The 22,013-nt window shown below is 41.8% G+C and overlaps 1 protein-coding gene across 1 annotated transcript in view; it reads left to right on the forward strand.

Annotated features, from left to right (window-relative positions):
- Positions 1 to 430: 430 nt before the first annotated feature.
- Positions 431 to 22,013, forward strand: part of LOC133552549 (dedicator of cytokinesis protein 2-like) — a 393,779-nt gene continuing 372,196 nt past the window's right edge. The window contains 5 exon segments of the mRNA XM_061899789.1: positions 431 to 611; positions 5,286 to 5,369; positions 15,791 to 15,831; positions 15,917 to 15,972; positions 21,347 to 21,443. Coding sequence (XP_061755773.1) covers positions 569 to 611; positions 5,286 to 5,369; positions 15,791 to 15,831; positions 15,917 to 15,972; positions 21,347 to 21,443 — 321 coding nt within the window. The 5' untranslated portion in view covers positions 431 to 568.

Consider the following 22,013-nt stretch of genomic DNA (forward strand, 5'->3'; position numbering starts at 1 on the left):
GCTACTCCTGCAAAAGGTTCTGACAATCAGCGCCTGTAAAAGTAGCTCGTCTCATAAAAGATAGCAGCTGAGGAGCGAGCAGAGTAAGATGAGGCGATACCGTACGAACACAATTTCATGTTCTTTTTGGACTTGAAGCACTTATTCAAGCCTCAGGAACAAAAGGTGTCAGTTAACACTTGCAAGATAGCAAACATCCACCCACTACACCAGCTAACAGTCACACTTTAATTTCCATCTTTAAAATGTACTGTAAGTTGTTTCTAATATGTTTGATCATATTTGAATAAACATAGAGTCCTGCTGCTCTGCAAGTTTCACACACAGGTACATTTCCCACACACTAAATGAGCACAATGGGGATGTAACAAACTGCAGTACTCGGCAGGACTCCACCTCGCTGTTACCCACTTCCTCTCAACCGCCCGAAGGCAGGAAGAGACGAGAAAAGAGGAAGAGGTAAAGAGTAGAGGGCTTTCATTTTAGGTAAGAAAAAATAAGTCATACAGCCTAAAAACAAACCTTAGTAAAAAAAAAATTCAGATCAATTCTGTGAAGGCAAGACACCATGGCTCCTTGGGCAATGACCACCGTGGAGCGTTATGGTGTTGGTAAGTCATTTTATGGTCATATGTTTATACATTACTTTGATTAGATATATGCTTAGATAGTGATGACACGCTTTGTATACTATGAATTAGAACAAGGAAAACGTAGATATTACACAGTACTTGGTCACAGTTCAGAATTCCCATTGGAAAATGCTCAATTTTGACACCAGTGCAACTAAAGTCTTCAAAGTTATTGCATGTTGAATGATGATGCAATGGCAGCAAAAATAACAAAGTATATATAAGCTGAGGAGAAAATGCAGTGAAGAATTTGCTATTGGTGCGTCATAAAAGATCGTGTCTGCTCTTTAGGCGGCAGAGTATTGATTACGTTGCCATGCTTGAATATTTGGTGTATTTTTGTATAAATTTCCTCGCTGTATTCCGCTAAATCATGGCCCATCAATGTCTGGTTTGCTAGATATCACACAGAGATAGGTACACCTCTAGCTCAGGGATTTACTAGAACACGGAAGGATGTTCAAAACCTGAATGGTCTAATGGTAATGTTATGTATAGACTTAGACAAACTAATGATCTACAAGGGAAATTGTTCCACACAGTAGCTCAGTTCCAAAGGATGGAAAGGATAATGCACACAAGGGCACAAAAATAAATACAAAGTAGATAAAAAATCTACCATAGTATATAATATATACTGATATATTGTATTTTTATATGATATATACAATATAAGTCAGCACGGTGGTAAAGGGGTTAGTGCGTCTGCCTCATAATACGAAGGTCCTGAGTAGTCCTGGGTTCAATCCCGGGCTCGGGATCTTTCTGTGTGGAGTTTGCATGTTCTCCCCGTGACTGCGTGTGTTCCCTCTTGGTACTCCGGCTTCCTCCCACCTCCAAAGACATGCACCTGGGGATAGGCCCCTCCCACTTCCAATGACATACACCTGGGATAGGCCCCTCCCTCTTCCAAAGACATGCACCTGGGGATAGGCCCCTCCCATTTCCAAAGACATGCACCTGGGGATAGGCTCCTCCCATTTCCAAAGACATGCACCTGGGGATAGGCCCCTCCCACTTCCAATGACATACACCTGGGATAGGCCCCTCCCTCTTCCAAAGACATGCACCTGGGGATAGGCCCCTCCCATTTCCAAAGACATGCACCTGGGGATAGGCCCCTCCCATTTCCAAAGACATGCACCTGGGGATAGGCCCCTCCCATTTCAAAAGACATGCACCTGGGGATAGGCCCCTCCCACTTCCAAAGACATGCACCTGGGGATAGGCCCCTCCCACCTCCAAAGACAAGCACCTGGGGATAGGCCCCTCCCACTTCCAATGACATACACCTGGGATAGGCCCCTCCCACTTCCAAAGACATGCACCTGGGGATAGGCCCCTCCCATTTCCAAAGACATGCACCTGGGGATAGGCCCCTCCCACTTCCAAAGACATGCACCTGGGGATAGGCCCATCTCACCTCCAAAGACATGCACCTGGGGATAGGCCCCTCCCACTTCCGAAGACATGCACCTGGGGATAGGCCCCTCCCACTTCCAAAGACATGCACCTGGGGATAGGTTGATTGTGTGTGAATCTGAGTGTGAATGTTGTCCGTCTATCTGTGTTGGCCCTGCGATGAGGTGGCGACTTGTCCAGGGTGTACCCCGCCTTTTGCCTGATTGTAGCTGATAGGTACCAGTGCCCCCCTCGATCCCAAAGGGAATAATCGTCCTGTCCCCCTTAGCAGAAAAACAGCCCCAAAGCATGATGTTTCCACCTCCATTCTTCACGGTAGGTATGTTCTTGAGATGCAACTTCTTCCTCCAAACACGATGAGTTGAGTTAATACCAAAAAGTTCTATTTTGGTTTCATCTGACCACATGACATTCTCCCAATCCTCTGCTGTATCATCCATGTATCCATTTTGGTACAAACTCAACTTGTCGTGTTTGGAGGAAGAAGAATACTGAGTTGCATCCCAAGAACACCATACCTACTGTGAAACATTGGGGTGGAAACATCATGCTTTGGGGCTGTTTTTCTGCTAAGGGGACAGGACGATTGATCCGTGTTAAGGAAAGAATGAATGGGGCCATGTATCGTGAGATTTTGAGCCAAAACCTCCTTCCATCAGTGAGAGCTTTGAATGCTTGACCAAATACTTATTTTCCACCATAATTTACGAATAAATTCTTTAAAATTCCTACAATGTGAATTCCTGGATTTTTTTTTCACATTCTGTCTCTCACAGTTGAAGTGTACCTATGATGAAAATTACAGACATCTGTCATCATTTTAAGTGGGAGAACGTGCACAATCGCTGGCTGACGAAACACTTTTTTGCCCCACTGTGTGTGTATATATATATATATATATATATATATATATATATATATATATATATATATATATATATAAGGCGCTAATTGACTACAGCAGACCTGGGCAAATTAAGGCCCGGGGGCCGCATGCATCTCATTAAGCTTTTCAATCTGGCCTGCTAGACATTCCCCCCCAATTTTTTTAAAATCTTTAAGATGGAAAGTGTAGCTGCCATTATGATGTGCAGTCAAGTTTTCTAATGACCGTAAGTCTTCAACTATACAAAGTATTTCAATAGTCGGAATCTTTGCTTTTGCATGACTTACCAGTTACTATGGTCATTTAATTAGTTACTATAGTCATCTAATTAGTTACTACAGTAATCTAATTAGTTACTATGGTCATCTAAGTCACAGCAGCTGAGACGAGGCACCAAGCAGTGTGGGTGGGGCGTGTTTCCACAGAGTGTTTCCAGAGCCAGCCTGAAATGTGGGTGTAAGGGACAGATGTGGAAGGAGATTTTTACAACAAAGTAGTAAAGCTTAGTGATATATCACATATATCAGATTGTAGTTGGGTTTTTTTTTTTACCCTTCACACTTATAGTTTGCCGTGTTTGTTGCATTTTTTTTGCGTTTCGCTTGATTGTAAAATATGTCAATGGAGAGGGGGTGTGACATTCATTTGTTGTCAATATTCAGTGTTTTATCCTTCATAGTTAATATTGTAAATCCCACATTCTTTACATTCTGGGTGTCTCATTCAGGAAAAAAAAAAATACAATTCCATTCTGTTTTTAATCAATCAATCAATCGATCAATCAATCAATGTTTACTTATATAGCCCTAAATCACTAGTGTCTCAAAGGGCTGCACAAACCACAACACAAACCACTACGACATACTCGGTAGGCCCACATAAGGGCAAGGAAAACTCACACCCAGTGGGACGTCGGTGACAATGATGACTATGAGAACCTTGGAGAGGAGGAAAGCAATGGATGTCGAGCGGGTCTAACATGATAATCAATCAATCAATGTTTACTTATATAGCCCTAAATCACTACTGTGAAAGTTCAATCCATAATGGATCCAACACAGTCGCAAGAGTCCAGTCCAAAGCGGATCCAACACAGCAGCGAGAGTCCCGTTCACAGCGGAGCCAGCAGGAAACCATCCCAAGCGGAGGCGGATCAGCAGCGCAGAGATGTCCCCAGCCGATACACGGGCGAGCAGTACATGGCCACCGGATCGGACCGGACCCCCTCCACAGGGGAGAGTGGGACATAGGAGAAAAAGAAAAGAAACGGCAGATCAACTGGTCTAAAAAGGGAGTCTATTTAAAGGCTACAGTATACAAATGAGTTTTAAGGTGAGACTTAAATGCTTCTACTGAGGTAGCATCTCGAACTGTTACCGGGAGGGCATTCCAGAGTACTGGAGCCCGAACGGAAAAACGCTCTATAGCCCGCAGACTTTTTTGGGGCTTTGGGAATCACTAATAAGCCGGAGTCCTTTGAAGGCAGATTTCTTGCCGGGACATATGGTACAATACAATCGGCAAGATAGGATGGACCTAGACCGTGTAGTATTTTATACGTAAGTAGTAAAACCTTAAAGTCACATCTTAAGTGCACAGGAAGCCAGTGCAGGTGAGCCAGTACAGGTATATATGTATGTATATATGTATATAAAGGTATATACAGTATAGGTATATATGTATGTATATAAAGGTATATACAGTATAGGTATATATGTATGTATATATGTATATAAAGGTATATACAGTACAGGCGTAATGTGATCAAACTTTCTTGTTCTTGTCAAAAGTCTAGCAGCCGCATTTTGTACCAACTGTAATCTTTTAATGCTAGACATGGGGAGACCCGAAAATAATACGTTACAGTCTGTCATAATGTTTTTAGCATTCAATCAGACATTATTGGGAGGTCTTGTATTAGTGTTCCTAAAAATAGATATAAAGGCCCCCAGACACACTTTTTTTTTTTTAAATTTGTCCCCCCCGAGTCAAAATATTTGCCCAGGCCTGGACTACAGGGTCGGACTACAATGGCGGACCTGTGCAAAGCACTTTGGGTACATTGCTACCATATATAGAGATATTGGATGGTCTCACACTAGGGAACAACATCACAGGTTGGGTAAATTCTAAACGTCTCCTTTGGAGGAAGGCAAGATTGTTTTATAAATATCTCCGCCATGCCTCCATGGTTTGAATTTAAAATTAATGCGAATCCCAATTACACAAAACCAGGTACCATAAGGTAAGAAAAGTTTGCTTTGAATAATAGGTCCCCTTTAATGCAACGATACTTTGTTCACTTTTATTAGTTCACTACTGAGATGAGATCTTTTTTGTTTTAGTCAAGTGGAACTTTGCTGGCAGTGGTGAGAATCAGCTTTCTCTGGAAGTAGGAGATACAGTCTACATCCAGGAGGCTTGTGATGGTAAGTAGAACATGACCATGCATGTATACACTTAGTTTAGATTAGTTTGTAACAAGGGCTAAATAGGGTTGTACGGTATACCTCTACTAGTATAGTATCGTAGTACTAATGATTCAAAAACGGTACTATACTTTGTTTGAAAAGTACCGGTTCACAATTTATTATTATTATTTTTTTTTATGGGCATGATGGCGCGCCGTAACGTCATGAAAATGCTGGGTTTACGAGCAGAGGAGCATGTTCGGCAGCGCACACACACAGAGTACTTACAAGAAGACACCATGTGTAGACAGAAAAGGGAGAACGGACGCATTTTGGCTTAAAAAATACAGATAAAGGTGAAGTTATAACACTGAAACGCCCTCAGGAAGAGGTGGTTCAAGACATGGCTAGCTAACAAGCAGCGAACGTCCATTGGCAGTTGACAGTGTTTTAGCTACTTCTAAATCACTAATCCTCTTCTCCATGGCGACAAATAAAGGACGATGAATAGCTAAACATGCTTCACTACACACCGTAGGAGGATACTATAACTTACTGGCGTCACTGCTAGCAAAAGCTAGCGGGCCTGAATGTAAACAAATGCCATGGGTGAATCTACACCTGACGTCCACTGTAATGATACCAAGTATAAGAGCGTATCTAGTCGTTACTACTATGACTAGATCGGTATTTTTTAATGTCAAAAATCTTTTTTCCTTTTTTAAAATATGTCATAAGAGGACTTTAAATATGACCAATGTATGATCCTGTAACTACTTGGTATCGGATCGATACTTACATTCATGATATCATCAAAACTAATGTAAAGTATCAAACAATAGAAAAATAAGTGATTATTACATTTTAACAGAAGTACAGATACAACATGTTGAAACGGAAAATAAACAGATATTAACAGTAAATGAACAAGTGGATTAATAATCCATTTTTACAGCTTGTCCTTAATCATTTTGACCAAATAAGAGAATGATAAATGACACAATATGTTACTGCATACGTCAGAAGACTAATTAGGAGTTTTTGTTTGTGTATTTACTACTAAAAGACAAGTTGTCTAGTATGTTCTCTGTTTTATTTAAAGACAAACTTGTTCATTGATTACAAAAATAAACATATGTTTGATAGAAGATTTTTTGTTTATATAAAGCCAATAATTCCATTTTTTGTGGTCCCCTCTATTTAGAAAAGTATTGAAAGTATCAAAAAACATTTAGGTACTGGTATTCTTAACATGATTAAAAGCATTGAAGAACAAATAACATTGAAAAACAAAGTACGGAACTAAAATGACAAAAAGCATTCAGAACAAATCTAATTAAAAAATATATGTATTTTAAAATGCTTTTAATAATCTTGATCATAAGCATGAGAAAAAGAAGAGTTTTTAGCTTGCATTTAAAAACATTCACAGTACTAGCATCCTATTCCCTATTTGTGCAGCAAACTAAATGCTGCTTCACCATGTTCTACATGAGCCTGCATATTCCAGAGTCCTACTGGACTTATATCCAATTAACATTTCATGAATGTATTCTGAAACTAAACCATTTAGTGAATAATAGACTAATAGCGGTATTTTAAAGAAGGATATTTTGGTTTTGATATGACTGCTGAAAGTCAGATCCTAGCCTATGAGCACATTAAGGTTTTGGACTTGGTCTTTGGGTTTAAAGTCAACACGTTTCCATGTACTAAATTAGTCTGATTAATAATTTATTTTCTCCTCTATTTTCACAGTTGTCATGCTCTACCTCTAATGCAACTGTTAGCCATACGCAGTGTATCTTTCATACACTAGGGGGCAATTGGGGTTATTTCAGCTTGTTTAGCGATGTGGTAATGTAAGTAGCAGAAGAGAATGCAACATGTTAATAATCTAGCACACTTTCAAGCTCCGGATCTATCTGATAACTCCAACTTTCTACGACTAATTGGTGTTGTTTTAATGTGTTTATATGACAATGGTGGTTATTATCAGAGGCATGAACAATACATTTACTATCAACTGTCAATACTAACTATGAAAGACCTGAGCAAAATTCGGCCTGTGGGCCAACTGCGGCCCATTAAGATTTTTAATCCGGCCCCCTGGACATTTTACATAATTTTTTTAGACATTTATTTATTTTTTTATTTATTTTATTTACTTCGGCAATCTTCACATAAAACAAAGAACAACAAAAAAAGAAGAAAAGAAAAAAAAAACACTCATTTGAGCAATGATTGAGCCGAAAGGGTGTAGGTTGAAGCAACGCTTATATAAACCTACCCCATCACAACCTACCCCATAAGATTAACATGCGGCGCCTGGAAAACCATTTCCTGGCGGCTTTTCGGCACTAACAACTGGGTGATTTCCTCTCCTGTTTGAGTGTCACAGCTCACTCAGTACAATCTATCTGTCATAATGGAGAAGTGAGGGAATACCGACGCTGTTCCCGGGCGCATCGGCTGACCGTCGATGTAATCTACTTGGTCCCAGGCCGCACGCAAAGTTTCGTCTCGAGACTGCTCGAGGGGAAAATCCTCCGTAGGACGCCAATAGGCCTCCGCCAGTTCCCGGCAGTGTAGGATGGCCCCGCCTCGCTACTGAGAACTGCGCGGATACTCCCTTTTCCTACTGTCCTTGAACGCACCCCTACTCATTGTGCCAGTAAGCGCCTAAACCCCTGCCAATTTGCGAGAGGTGCGTACTTACAGCTACCTCCACCCTATGCTTTTGGCCCTCATACAAAATTTCTACTGGCACCATAGGGTATTCGTGCACATCCCTATGAACACACCTGATTTTTAACCATGTTGCATGCCTCAAAGCCCCGGGTCGAACCAGGTTCTGGTGGATCATGGTCTGCCCGCATTTCGAATCCACCATCGCCTGGAATGTACTCCCTTGTATTGTTACCTTGATACTGTACATCTCACCCGGGTCGGGGGAGGCGACTGAAGGGACGGCCACTGCGGCTATGCGCCCCACCTGCTGAGGTCCCTGACGCGCGCGACCGGGCCGACCATGCCGACCATGCCTCCAGCACGCCTGCCCAAGCGTTTGAGGGGCCGTCTGCACGGAAGATGTTCTGGGGACAGCAGTCGCGATCTGTGGGGAAAGAACAGACGGGGAGTTATGCGGGTTAAGGCGGGGAATGTGCAGCGCTCTGTCCTTTTCATGTCGGTCGCTCCGTCCGTCCGCCATTGGTGCGGGTTGCCTCTCGCGGTGGACAGCCAGGTGATCCTTAGCGAGGGTCACCGCAGCTGCCAGGTCACGTGGCCGGTGGTACCAGACCCAGTCGGCCGTCTTCTTTTGGATCGCTTTCAGTAGCTGCTCCCGGATGATTCGGTCCAACAGTTGACCCTCTCCCTCTCCTGGCTGCAGCCAGCGCGTCGCTTCCTCTTGGAGCCGCTGGGAAAAGGCGAATGGCCGGTCCTCCTTCCCCAGACGCATGGACCGGAACTGGCGTCGATATTCTTCAGCGGTGCTTCCCGTCTGGTCCAGCACCGCCCTCCTCAGGTCAGTGAAGCGCACCCTGGATGCCGCCGGCAGGTTGAGCGCTGCAAGCTGCGCCTCCCCCGTCAGGAGAGGCAAGAGCTGCACACCCCCATCATTCCTCCGGCCACGCGCATGCTCTCGCCGTGGCCGAAAAAATGTCCAGGAAGGCATGGGGGTCCTCTTCATCCCCCATGCAGTGCATGGCGACGGCTGTTGGCTCTGGCTGTGCCCTGCCCATCTGGTCCACCAACGCCAGCAGAACTTGGCATTGTTGGCGGCTGCTCGCTGCTACCTCGGCGAGCACACTCGCTAACTTTGTCAGGGGGGTCGTCTTCCCCTGCCTCCGGTGATCCTGCCAGATTGGGCGCCAAGTTGTGGAAGAGTCTTGCTTCCGGGTTCTCCGGACCACCGGGGATTGACATGACAGGCTTATTTCAGGTTCAACAATGATTATTTTTCAAAAAACCTTAATGCTTTACAGCAGTTTGTCTCTCCTTTAGCCCCGAGTCTTTCTGTTTCCAGCCAAGATATGGCTGTCCCTCTCTCTCGCCGCCTCCCGACTGCCGGCTTTTACAGAGCGACAGGTGATTAGACAAACACTTTCAGCTGTGTCATCAAATCACCTGTTGCAACCTCGCCACACCCCGCTTCCCTGCAGTTGTGCAGGCCACGCCCACCACAAAATGCAACGATGCAATATTCAGTGTTGACAGCTAGATTTTTTGTGGACATGTTCCATAAATATTGATGTTAAAGGTTTCTTTTTTTGTGAAGAAATGTTTAGAATGAAGTTGATGAATCCAGATGGATCTCTATTACAATCCCCAAAGAGGGGACTTTAAGTTGATGATTACTTCTATGTGGAGAAATCTTTACTTAGAATTGAATCACTGGTGCTTCACGGCGGCAGAGGGGTTAGTGCGTCTGCCTCACAACACGAAGTTCCTGCAGTCCTGGGTTCAAATCCAGGCTCAGGATCTTTCTGTGTGGAGTTTGCATGTTCTCCCCGTGAATGCGTGGGTTCCCTCCGGGCACTCTGGCTTCCTCCCACTTCCAAAGACATGCACCTGGGGATAGGTTGATTGGCAACACTAAATTGGCCCTAGTGTGTGAATGTGAGTGTGAATGTTGTCTGTCTATCTGTGTTGGCCCTGCGATGAGGTGGCGACTTGTCCAGGGTGTACCCCGCCTCCCGCCCGATTGTAGCTGAGATAGGCGCCAGCGCCTCCCGCAACCCCAAAAGGGAATAAGCGGTAGGAAATGGATGGATGGATGATTCACTGGTTTATTTTTCAACAAGTTTTTAGTTATTTTTATTTATATTTTTTTCAAATAGTTCAATAAAGACCACTACAAATGAGCAATATTTTACACTGTTATACAATTTAATAAATCAGAAACTGATGACATAGTGCTGTATTTTACTTCATCTCTTTTTTTTCAACCAAAAATGCTTTGCTCTGATTAGTTGGTACTAAATTAAAAACATTTTTTCACAGGGGGTACATCACTGAAAAAAGGTTGAGAACCACTGTTCTAAATTGTTGTTTTTGGACATTTGCTTACAATCTTGTTGTGGATTATTGGAATGAATGACATCGACACTGTCTTAAAGCCATGAATTATGGTTGTCTTTTGATTAATGCAGCATAGACATATTGTAATTACTCTGTAAATAATACATAACGGTAAAAGTTTTAGTTTCATAATAAGGCTACTTATAGATTTCCCTCCACTGGTCTGGGAAGGGCTCAAGTCATGTTAAATGTTTAAATGCTCTTCTTTGAGAACATCCTGACACTTATTAAAAGGGTTGGTTTCATACACTTTTAAACAGTCCCCCTCCTACCCCCGGCTTGTTCTTCTTCTCCTGTGAATAATGCAGTAAAGAGCAGCGTTGGACCCCCACAGATATTGGCACGCTGATAACTCCCCACATGCCAGAGAGAACTGGTTTGCAATTGCATGGATTAAAAGATATCTAGATTATATTCTCTCTTGTTCTCTCTGGCATGTAGTGAGTAATCATTGTGCCAATCTCTGTGGGGAACTAACATGCCGCTCCTTACTACATTATTCACAGGCCAAGAAGAACAAGGGTTGGGGACGCCATCAAGCATTCAAGTTGAATATATTCAATCTGAATTGATTGATTGATTGAAACGTTTATTAGTAGATTGCACAGTTCGATACATATTCCGTACAATTGACCACTAAATGGTAACACCCGTGTAAGTTTTTCAACTTGTTTAAGTCGGGGTCCACGTTAATCAATTCATGGTACAAATATATACTATCAGCATAATACAGTCATCACACAAGTTAATCATCATAGTATATACATTGAATTATTTACATTATTTACAATCCAGGGGGTCGGATGAGGAGCTTTGGTTGATATCAGAACTTCAGTCATCAACAATTGCATCAACGGAGAAATGTGGACATTGAAACAGTGTAGGTCTTATTTAGTAGGATATGTACAGCCAGCAGAGAACATAGTGAGTTCACATAGCATAAGAACAAGTATATACCGTATTTCCTTGAATTACCGCAGGGCATATAGTATGCGCCTGCCTTGAATTACTGCTGGGTCAAACTCGCTTCCCAAAATAATTAGCGCATGCTTAGTATTACCGCCTGGTCAAACTCGTGACGTCACGAGCGACACTTCCCCTGTCATCATTTTCAAAAATGGAGGAGGCTGATTTTAATACTTGTAATCTGAAATCGCGTAAAGGGAAGAAGATTAAGAGCTTTTCAGTAGGATTTAGGTCCAAGCTTACATCACACTCAAATATTTACTGCATACCTTTGGTAAGTGCCTGAGCAAGAAGAGGTTTTAAAATAATTAGCTCATGCTTACTTTTGCCGCATGCCTTTGATAAGCCTGGAGGTGTTGTTTTAGAGCGCTTTTGAAGGAGGATAGAGATGCACTTACTTTTACACCTGTTGGGAGTGCATTCCACATTGATGTGGCATAGAAAGAGAATGAGTTAAGACCTTTGTTAGATTGGAATCTGGCTTGAACGTGGTTTGTGGAGCTCCCCTTGGTGTTGTGGTTATGGCGCTCATTTAAGTTAAGGAAGTAGTTTGACATGTACTTGGGTATCAGGGAGGTGTAGCGGATTTTATAGACCAGGCTCAGTGCAAGTTGTTCGACTCTGTCCTCTACCCTGAGCCAGGCCACTCTGGAGAAGTGGGTTGGATTGAGGTGTGATCTGGGGTGGAGGTCTAAAAGTAACCTGACTAGCTTGTACTGGGATGTTTGGAGTCTAGATTTGAGGGTTTTGGAGGTGCTGGGGTACCAGGAGGTGCAAGCGTAATCGAAAAAGGGTTGAATGAGAGTTCCTGCTAGAATCTTCAAGGTGCTTTTGTTGACCAGAGACGAGATTCTGTAGAGGAATCTCGTTCTTTGGTTGACCTTTTTGATGACCTTGGTTGCCATTTTATCACAGGAAAGATTAGCCACTAGAATAGAACCTAGGTAGGTGATCTCAATGAAATGGGCCAACATTTTTAAAATACATGATACAATCAGAACCTACCCATTTAATAATAAGTGTCAGAATGTTCTTAAAAAGACACTTTAAAGTGAATTATGTATATTTTTTTTAAATAGGTGATATGACGCAGAAACCTTTAAACAGCTGTCTTTTGAAAGGTTTTTTTTCTTCGGATACACAATGGAATTAATACAAAGTCACAATAATAACTTTAAGTCTACTGACTAATATATATATATATATATAAATATATATATATATATATATATATATATATATATATATATATATATAGTCGTTATATTTGTATATAACGACATTAAAGACTCCAACTTAAGGTGCGGTAGTGGGAACAAATATGGGGTGAAATAAATAACACAAGAGGTAATAAAGGAAAAAACTAACAATTGAAATAAACAGACTACTATCCAATAAAATAATAAGCAATCCTGTACAATATACAAAACACTATAGAAATACAAAATACTGTACAATATACAGAACAAGACAAGAGTACCGAAGTGATAAACAACGATACACAAAAATTTCGGTTTGGTACATATCTCGGTTTAGAGGTCACGGTTCGGTTCATTTTCGGTACAGTAAGAAAACAACAAAATATACATTTTTTGGTTATTTATTTACCATATTTGTAAACAATGGCTTTATCCTTTGAACATTGGGAACACTATAACAATTCTTCCCACATTAATCCACATTAAACTGCCTCAAATTGTTGCTTTGATTAAATAAAATGACAAAACTTTTCTTCTACATATAAAAAGTGCAACATTCAACAGTTTCAAATCAACGCATCATGCTTATTTTATTACAGCATTTGGGAAGCCTGTAGTTGACTTTTATTATGTAAATGTTATATTTTTATCAACATGTGATAGCAGGCTCCCTGCCTTTCAGAACTAGGCTGCTACATTACGAATGAATAATGTAACTATAGCTGAAATAAATAGCACAATAGCAAAAGGAGAGACTATTCATCCCTGAACACCATGGAGCTAATTTTTTATGATGCACTTACATTGTTATATCAACTATCAGAGACAGAAACTCTTCATTTAACATAATGTCCTTTTTTGCTGCTTCAACACACCTCAATCAACACTGTGAAGTGAATTATTAGTGAAGTGAATTATATTTATATAGCGCTTTTCTCTAGTGACTCAAAGCGCTTTACATAGTGAAACCCAATATCTAAGTTACATTTAAACCAGTGTGGGTGGCACTGGGAGCAGGTGGGTAAAGTGTCTTGCCCAAGGACACAACGGCAGTGACTAGGATGTCGGAAGCGTGAATCGAACCTGCAACCCTCAAGTTGCTGGCACGGCCACTCTACCAACCGAGCTATACCGCCCCCATACGTATCCGTAACACGCACACACACACACACGCACACACATACATGCATGCACACACACACACATGCCGCAAAATGAGCTAACGTTACGCTAAAAGCTAACTAGCCTTCACCTAAAGCCAGAACTGCAAGCGAGCTGAGTTGCAGACTTTGTTTTAGAAGGTCTACAGGCTCATAGTGATGTTTAGAAATTAGTTGACTAGGAAGTGTTTAGTATAATTTGGGAAGAGTCCGTTTCTCCCCTGCAAAACACATATCTGCTCGATGCTAAAGCGCTGACTACATCGCTCTGAATACGCACTGCTGATTGGCTTTGTATGTAACCAATCAGATGGTTGTGTGGGAGGGACAATGCAGGGTGCTGTGTACAGACACAGAGGCAGAACAGAGCGGAGCAGCTTGTAAAGACTTTAGCATAGGCGGCTACTTCATATGTTCGTGTGAAACTCGTTCGGTACTCCTCCGCACTGAACCGGAACCCCCGTACCGAAACGGTTCAATACAAATACACGTACCGTTACACCCCTAGTGTCGGACGTATTGCACTCGAAGGGTTGTATTGCAGAGTAGGGTATTAGGCCATGATATTGTGTAGGGGTGAATTATTATTATAAGTTAGAGTTCAACATCGTGACAGCTTTGGAAAAGAATCTGTCTCTGAGCCTGTTTGTTCTGGTTCTGATGTACCTGTAGCGCCTGCCTGATGGTAGCAAGTCCAACAGGTGGAAGCCAGGGTGTGTGCTGTCCTTGGTAATATTTTTTGCTCTGTTGAGGCAACGGGAGTTGTGTGAATCTTTCAGGGAGGGCAGGGGACAGCCGATGATTTTTGTGCAGACTTTATGACCCTCTGAATCGCCTGTTTGTCTGCTTCAGTGCAGCTGGCGTACCACACTGTTATGCAGTACGTCAGCAGCCTCTCGAGCGATAGAAATTATATATTTTTTTATTAATTATATACATATATATATATATATATATATATATATATATATATATATATATATATATATAGCGCGATTTACCATTTACACAATGTGACAATTTCACTGGTTTTGGGGTTTGTAAAAAAGTGATCGTGATCGTATTTTATTTGCCCTTGAGGCCAGCCTTGAAACATGGTATAAAAGATTCTTACATCCTCTTTATTTCCCACTCTCTCTGAAATTAAATCACAAAACATGTTTCCTGATTTAAATGAGTTAGGATTACCAAACTCATTCATATTTAATAAATGCTGCAATTATGAGAGAAATTAGATTGTTCGTTTAAAATAATGATAATTTAGCCTTTTCCATTGGGAATGTAGACACGCTGTGTTTGAAGTGAGTGAATCTCATTTTGCAACATTTGTATATTCATTGTCATTTTTTTGTGTATCATGTTGAAGAAATGATTTTTTTGGGGGTTGTTCCTCATTTATTGTCTGTTCATGAATTAATTACTTAACACATGTCCATATTCAAATTTACACAAGGTATGATCAACTATTTACCTCAACTTTATATCACAAATGAAATGCAACAGACAGAAAAACGCTGCAATTACCATCAACATTTATGGGGAGATGTGTTGAAGGACACATCAAAACCCATCCGATTGCATGGCGCATTTTATTTGACTGTTTTTGAGTTCTTAAACATCCAGCCAGTGCACGGCAGGAGGCAAATAACAAAAGTGAGATAAAGTATAATGAATATGCTAAATATAGAAAGAAATAGCCCCATTATGATTTACATAATAGTATGACTCATTCAAAGTTTTTTAGTCTTTTAATGGATAACATTGTTGTTGTTTTGTGGAATTTCACCCAAACTGGATTTACAGATAAGGAAACTGTGACAAATAGAGCAGGGTGTCTCTATTTATTTGTTGAAAAATATGCAATAAGAGGAAATGAGTTTCTAAATGTACATTGTTATTCCTACTTGCACCTACATGTAACGGGGTCTTGTTCTGCACGTAGACCGACGATCCACCAAGTTTCATGAAAATATCTGGTAGATTTTGTATAGTCATCCAAGTATGTTCATATATAAATCATTGTGTCTTCTAGGATGGTACAGAGGGCACCTGGCCAGAAACAAAGCCTACCAGGTAACAGCTCCTGTACATTGGATTTGATGTCAACTAAACCTACAATGACAATGTGTGAAATAACTAAAGAGATTCTGCATTCCAGGGTGTGTTTCCTGCCAGTTTTGTACACCTGAGGGAGGTCATTGTACAACAACGCGGGTAAGTGTGTGTTCTAGTGTTGTACGGTATACCGGTACTGGTATAGTATCACGGTACTAATGAATCAAAAACAGTACTATACTCAGTTAGAAAAGTACTGTTTTCCGGGTATGACGTCACGTCGTGACATTGCTGGTTTCACGAGCAGAGGAGCATGTTCGGCAGCGCACACACACAGACTACTTACAAGCAGACACGGTGTGTAGACAGAAAAGGGAGAATGGACGCATTTTGGCTTATAAACTAAGATAAAGGTGAAGTTATTACACTGAAACGCCGTCAAGAAGAGGTGCTTTAAAACATAGCTCGCTAGCTAGCGGCGATCGTCCATCCGCAGTCTGCACTTATTTAGCTACTTCTAAATCACTAATCCTCTCCTCCATGGTGACAAATAAAGTAAGTTTTTTACAGGTATCATTATCACTGCAGAACGAGGAATAGCTGAACATGCTTCACTACACCGTCGGAGGATACAATAGCTAACCGCTAAACGGCAAGCTAGCACCCCTGAATGTAAACAAATGCCTTGGGTGGATCTACACCTAACATCCACTGTAATGACACCAAGTACAATAGTGTATCTAATTGATATTACTATGATTACATCGATATTTATCCATCCATTTTCTACCGCTTATTCCCTTTCGGGGTCGCGGGGGGCGCTGGCGCCTATCTCAGCTACAATCGGGCGGAAGGCGGGGTACACCCTGGACAAGTCATCGATATTTATATCGTCACAAAATCTTTTTTCCTCTTTTTAAATTTCATATTATGTTTATAAACTCGTAAAATATGTCCCTGAACACATGAGGACTTTGAATATGACCTATGTATGATCCTGCAGTGTCGGCCTTAAGGCACTTTTTACATTTGTTTTACCGACCCTGCCTTCTGCGTGTCAAAACTGTGTTTTGCTTTTATTTGCCGAGTCAAATTTCCATCCCCGTTTATTGCGTTTTTATAAGTAATGCACTTTCCGGTACAATTTCTTAAATTTAGACCCGCCGAAAGTTTTATTGATCACAAATACTGCATTTCCGGTATAAGGACTCCCGCGTGTTATTGTTTTGGTCATGGCGAGCAATAAACCCAAAATGGCTCACTTATGACGATGGAAAGATGTTTTGTACGCCATGTAAACGGGCTAAGAAAAAGAACACCTTTATGACCGAGTGCACTGGTTTTCTAACATTCAGCCTCACCAGGTGCTAAAAACATCATGTAACATCCTGCTTGTCTGCTCCCAGACCGAGGTCGAGGAGCGCAGGGGAGACGTTCCCTCCAAGGCCGATATATTGTCGGGGGTAAGACCCACCATTTTACTCGGCAGTGCGTCCCTACAGTTCCGATGTTTGGTCGGAGTGACAAGGCCGTCGATTTGTTACAACTCTTTTTTTATGTTGTCCACAAAGCCATACCCCATGTTAGAAACACTCAGGAACATGCTAGCGCCCCCTCTCCTAACTTGCCCACTCATTTACACACGCCATTCTTAAAGGGGAACACACAGCTCATGGCCACCACAGAGCCAGAGATTAAATGCTGTAGCAGGGGTCGGCAATCCGTGGCTCTTTGATCACTCTAATGTGGCTCAGCTGCATAATTGCCAACCCCCCCGATTATCCCGAGAGAATTCCGGAGTTTAATGCCTCTCCCAGAAAACCAGGGCCAACATTCTCCGATTTTCACCTAGTCGATAATATTGAGGGCGTGCCCTGATAGCATTGCCTTTACAGTCCTCTAAAACTTTTAGTAGCGCCTGCCTTTACACAGTAATATCTGCGTGCCAGCTGATCACATGTATTATGCAGCGTCTGTTGAAAGACAAAAGTGACTGCCATGCATACTTGTTCAACAGCCATACAGGTTACACTGAAAGTTGTGATATAAACAACTTTAACACTCTTACTAATATGCGCAAGACTGTGAACCCACGCTAAACAAGAATGACAAACACATTTTGGGAGAACATACGCATTGTAAGACAACATAAACACAAGAGAACAAATACCCAGAATCCCATGCATCCCTAACTCTTCCGGGATACATTATACAGGGCCAATCATTATACATTATACAGGGCGGTATGGCATAGTGGGTAGAGCGGCCGTGCCAGAAACCTGAGGGTTGCAGGTTCGCTTCCCACCTATGGACATCAAAGTCACTGCTGTTGTGTCCTTGGGCAGGACACTTCACCCTTTGCCCCCGGTGCCGCTCACACTGGTGAATGAATGATGAATGAATGATTGGTGGTGGTCGGAGGGGCCGTAGGCGCAAACTGGCAGCCACGCTTCCGTCAGTCTACCCCAGGGCAGCTGTGGCTACTGATGTAGCTTACCACCACCAGGTGTGAATGAATGATGGGTTCCCACTTCTCTGTGAGCGCTTTGAGTATATAACAATAGAAAAGCGCGATATAAATCTAATCCATTATTATTATTATTACACCCCCGCTAGCACCAAACCCCGCCCCTCCAACGCTGCCCACTTCAACCGACGCACGGAGGTGGGGAGGGAATTGGTGCTAGCGGGGGTGTATAATGTAGCCCGGAAGAGTTAGGGATGCATGGGATTCTAGGTATTTGTTCTCTTGTGTTTATGTTGTGTTACAGTGAGGATGTTCTCTAGAAATGTGTTTGTCATTCTTGTTTGGTGTGGGTTCACAGTGTGGTGCATATTACTAAGAATGTTGAAGTGGTTTGTATCACAACTCTCAGTGTAACCTGTATGGCTGTTGATCAAGTATGCGTTGCAGTCGTCTGTGTCTATGGAAGCCCCATACGGCTCGTTGCTACCGGTGTAAGATATTAGTACATATTGTAGAGGGCGGTAAGGACAGCGCCTTCATAGCACGCCGGTATTGATGTTGAAGGGCGAAATTGAGCAGACATTCGCGAGAATAGTTGCTCTGAAAATCGAGAGTCTCCCGGTAAGTTAGGGAGGGTTAGCAAGGGAGACAGCATTAATTTAAAACTCGCGGGCCGCACTAACATAAAATGTTCATATTAAGGTGCGGGCCGCGTGTCTGAGACCCCTGGCTAACACATAGCACAAAGCAAAAAAACAATTCTGTATGCAGTGTTATTTCATTATAAATTTCAAAAGAGTTTTGTGGCTCCCATTGTTTTCTTTATTTTGTGAACGGGTCAAAATGGCTCTTTGAGTGGTAAAGGTTGCCCACCCCTGTGCTAGAGGCATTGAGCGCCACTCTATTAAATGACATTAAAACTAACTTCCCAAATTCAAAGTTTGTTGGCATAATTTGCCATGAAAGTGCAGATGTGGTGTTTTTTAAACGACTGATGATCTACATACAAGTGGAAACAATTAATTCAATTCGTCAGATGCATATATGACCTGGCACATTATTATCATCTTTACATGACTGAAGCAAAAACGTTGTACACTTTTACACTGAAATAAATACACCTACAACTAATTAAATGAAAATATAAAACAAATAACAAACCGAGGAGTTCAAGTACCTAGGAGTCTTGTTCACGACTGAGGGAAGAGTGGATGGTGAGATCCACAGGCAGATTGGTGCGGCGTCTTCAGTAATGCGGACGTTGTACCGATCCGTTGTGGTGAAGAAGGAGCTGAGCCGGAAGGCAAAGCTCTCAATTTACCGGTCGATCCACGTTCCCATCCTCACCTATGGTCATGAGCTTTGGGTCATGACCGAAAGGACAAGATCACGGGTACAAGCGGCCCAAATGAGTTTGGGTCTCTCCCTTAGAGATAGGGTGAGAAGCTCTGCCATCCGGGAGGAACTCAAAGTAAAGCCGCTGCTCCTTCACATCGAGAGGAGCCAGATGAGGTGGTTCGGGCATCTGGTCAGGATGCCACCCGAACGCCTCCCTAGGGAGGTGTTTAGGGCACGTCCAACCGGTAGGAGGCCACGGGGAAGACCCAGGACACGTTGGGAAGACTATGTCTCCCGGCTGGCCTGGGAACGCCTCGGGATCCCCCAGGAAGAGCTAGACGAAGTGGCTGGGGAAAGGGAAGTCTGGGTTTCCCTGCTTAGGTTGTTGCCCCCGCGACCCGACCTCGGATAAGCGGAAGAAGGATGGACGGGTGGATAAAACAAATACCGGCAGCAGTAAAGATCCATGAAGGAAAGAAGAAAGTGAATGAATGTTTACCACTGAATACATTTACATAAAACTGTCTTTTCTTTTGTATTATTTTTTGGATGAATTAAGTCATTTTTATGACAACCTTTTTCCAAAACACAATATAGAACGTGAGATATAACAGGACAATGCATACATTTATCATTTGTTTTCAAAATGCTTACAAAATAAGTGGGACCCCAAAAATATACAGTAGGACCCCATTTTTATGACCTGATGGGGTACCTGGGACCCCATTTTGAAAATTCCTAGCGCCCACACTGTCCTGTAACTACTTGGTATCGGATTGCTACTTAAATTTCTAGTATCATCCAAAACTAATGTAAAGTATCCAAAAAAACAGAAGAATAAGTGATTATTACATTTTGACAGAAGTGTAGATAGAACATGTTGAAACAGAAGATGAACAAGTGGATTAATAATACATTTTTACACCTTGTCCCTCACACTTTTCACAAAATAGGTGTGTATAAATGACACAATATGTTACTGCATACGTCAGCAGACTAATTATGAGTCTTTGTTTTTTTTACTTACAACTAAAAGACAAGTTGTCTAGTATGTTCACTATTTTATTTAAGGGCTAAATTGTTCTTAGATTGCAATAATAAACAAATGTTTGTGTACCATAAGAATTGTGTTAAAATAAAGCCAATAATGGCATTTTTAGTGGTCTCCCTTATTTAGAAAAGTACCAACAAGTGTCAATATACATTTTGGTACCGGTACATAAATATTGGTATCGGGACAAGCCTAGTGTGTACTGTAACCCTTCTTTTACACCGCGTTTGCCCTTCCGGAAAAAACTAAAAATAAAAGAATAAAACAGAATATTTATAGCACCTGGTCAGCTAGGGTTCTCAGCGTGCTGTGACAATCGTACATAGGTGACCTAAACCATTACTGCTTCCTATTTAGTCCAGCAGATTAAAGAATATTTGCGATACATGGCCCCAACCGTGCCTTAAATCCCTGTGCTGTATAATTGTCTTCCATACTTTCCACTTTGCTGCACTGCTTCCTTTTCTTGTTGCCCTCAGTCTGCTGCAGCTTTCGAGGCGAACAGTCGTCATACTGAACTGTGCAGTGAAGTTGATTGATTACACTTGAGGCAGCATCGATAGTCATACTGCATAAAAACAAATCTAAAATGGTCATTTTGTGTTCAACAAAAGACTTTTCATTTACAGCCTAATGCAGCCATTGTTTTGGTTCTAATGTGTCAATGTGCTCTGCAGAGATGAGGAAGTGGTGCTGTCTGCAGAGATGCCTCTGGTGAAGGAGGTGACCACCACGCTAAGAGAGTGGGGAAGCATATGGAAGCAACTCTTTGTGGTACTGTGTTTTTATTCTGTATATTAGGTGTCATTTCTGATATTTGAACTATGTTATGAAGCACAGTGGCTTTTTTGAAAGGTGCTATACAAATACATGTTACCTACTTACACCTAAACTACACACAGTTTATGAATAGGATTGCAGTGAAAGCTTGATTTACAAACTTAATTTAATCAATCAATGTTGACTTATATAGCCCTAAATCACGAGTGTCTCAAAGGGCTGCACAAGCCACAACGACATCAGTGCAAGAAATTGTTTCTTATAGAGAAACGTTTGTTTATCAAAGCACATTTGATTGGATTTGATTTTTATTAAGGATCCCCATTAGCTGGTTGCTACAACAAGCCACTAGTCTTCTTGGGCTCCACAAACTCAATACAATTACAAGAAAAAAAGAAATAATTATAACTACACAAATACAGAAATGTAATGTGTCAATAATTTCACACATAAATCGCACCAATGAAAAAAACTGGGACTTACAATCCAAAAAATTCAGTAATAATTACAATATAAATATAACTACACAATACAAAACCAAGCAACAATCATCAATAAGCAAGC

The sequence above is a fragment of the Nerophis ophidion genome, linkage group LG05 (assembly GCF_033978795.1).
Source record: "Nerophis ophidion isolate RoL-2023_Sa linkage group LG05, RoL_Noph_v1.0, whole genome shotgun sequence".
Classification (NCBI taxonomy): Eukaryota; Metazoa; Chordata; class Actinopteri; order Syngnathiformes; family Syngnathidae; genus Nerophis; species Nerophis ophidion.